The sequence below is a fragment of the Protobothrops mucrosquamatus genome, unplaced genomic scaffold (genome assembly GCF_001527695.2).
Source record: "Protobothrops mucrosquamatus isolate PMUCROS unplaced genomic scaffold, P.Mucros_1.0 scaffold77, whole genome shotgun sequence".
In the NCBI taxonomy this organism is placed as follows: Eukaryota; Metazoa; Chordata; class Lepidosauria; order Squamata; family Viperidae; genus Protobothrops; species Protobothrops mucrosquamatus.
This window is the reverse complement of record NW_015386454.1, coordinates 354,496-356,369: the sequence shown is the minus strand read 5'-3', so window position 1 is coordinate 356,369 and position 1,874 is coordinate 354,496. Positions and strand designations below refer to the sequence as shown.

Below are 1,874 nucleotides of genomic sequence, written 5' to 3'. Positions count from 1 at the left end.
AAAAACTTTATTTGAAAATACGAACATGATATTTTAAATATTTAACAGATCTGCACAGCAAACAAGATAGATTTTTGTTTATTGGGAAAACCTAACAGCAAGGATTTGCTTTATCATATTTCATTTCTTGTGTGAACATAAGGATAATTAAGGCACTACAAACGTTATGCTTTTTTAAAAACTAGAATAGCAACATCTATCTTGCCCTATAAGCAGTCTCTCACCTCATATAGGCAAATAAAGCATCAGACTGTTCAGCTACTTTGACACTGTTGGTAACAATATTCATGGAATGTGTCATTAGCCAACCACTGAAGAAACACACTAAATGCCCATACAAGGTTAGTGCACATCACAGATCAAGTAAAACTTACAATTGATTCCCTTGACATGGAATATAATATCCACAACTGTTAAGTGAACAATAAAAGCCAGTTTTTAAATTGGAGTCAGTAGAACAAAATGAATGCTAAAGGGTAGAAAATTACAGCCTGTTTTCAGGCAGGATATTTGCTACATGTACCAGTGTGTATCTAGCTTATCCAGTGATGCTTTACTTGAGTTCTGAACTGCGATCTCCATTCACAATCATGACACTTTTCTCCTTGAATCTTGACAAAGTTAGTTTTAGCTTGGAGACTGCAAGAGCAAGGATTTCCATTATTATAGTGATCAATAAAAAGTTTAGTATTTTGTATAAAAACAAGCCAGTAAATTTACTTTACACAAGATACACTAATCCCTTAAAGGAAGAGTATCTACAAATAATTTAACTATTTTTCCTAGGCAACAATCCATTGAATAAATACATAAAAAGTGTCATTCCATACAAATGTAACCATTTAGATATTTTGAAAATATTAATTTTGCAGCACAAGAAACTCTATTTTACTCTTTTCTGGAGACAAAATTCTACACAGATTTAGCAGACCTGCTGCAGAAACAGTCTTTATACTTCTACAAATATAGTTTATTCAAAATCATCTTCATAGTCATAATCATCCAAGTCAACATCTGCCAAATGGGAAGGCATATCAAACAAAGGTCTTTTTTCCATTTGATATTTTAATATGTTGGTCTTTTGATGTTCATCAGGAATCAGCTCAGCTTCATAACTAAAATGAAAAAGAAATGGGAACAGATTCAGACTGCAGATAGTTCTTGACTTACGGGCAAAATTGGGACCAAAATTTCCATTACAAGTCACTGTAATTGTAAATAGAATGGAACCTTATTTTACAACAATCTGATAGCAGTAATTAAATGTATCATTCTGGTTGTTTAGCAAATTATGTGGTTGTTAAGCGAATCCAGTTTCCCCAGTGGACTGTTGTTTTTTTGCCACAAATCGGCAAAAAACTCCCAAATTGCAACGTGACCATAGGATGCTGCAACTAGGCATAAATGCTAGATGGTTGCCAGGTGCCCAAACTCTGATCATATGACCATGGGGGAGGGTATGTACAGCAGTCATAAGTGCTATATAGGTCGTACGTTTTTTCCAAGGTTGTCATAACTTTAAACCATTGTTAAATGAATGGTTGTCAAGGACTACCTGTATACATATTCATAAAAGTAACTTGTTTATAACATCATATTCCATATTCCATAAACTGAAAAACAGGAAACGGGTAAATCTTACTGTGCACTATTACTTAAAAGAATTTTAAAGACAATGTCAGAATCCAATCATATTTCATATCAAGTTATCAACTATGAAAAACTCCATCCCTGCCTTCCCTGGATTCTGTCATGGATGAAGGGAAGGGGGTGAACAAAGGGGCTTTATGGCCCTCACTTCCTTCAGGATACTTCAAAGGAACTGGATGTGGAATCACCAAAAGGACTAACAATAACAATAGGGGGTCATTAGC

At 34.4% G+C, this 1,874-nt stretch overlaps 1 protein-coding gene across 2 annotated transcripts in view; it reads right to left on the bottom strand.

Annotated features, from left to right (window-relative positions):
* Nucleotides 1-1,874, bottom strand: part of PPP2R3B (protein phosphatase 2 regulatory subunit B''beta) — a 74,960-nt gene continuing 73,086 nt past the window's right edge. For both annotated transcript variants that reach the window (XM_015812274.1, XM_015812275.1), the window contains exon 13: nucleotides 1-1,115. In XM_015812274.1, coding sequence (XP_015667760.1) covers nucleotides 971-1,115 — 145 coding nt within the window. In that variant the 3' untranslated portion in view covers nucleotides 1-970. The remainder of the gene's footprint in view (nucleotides 1,116-1,874) is intronic.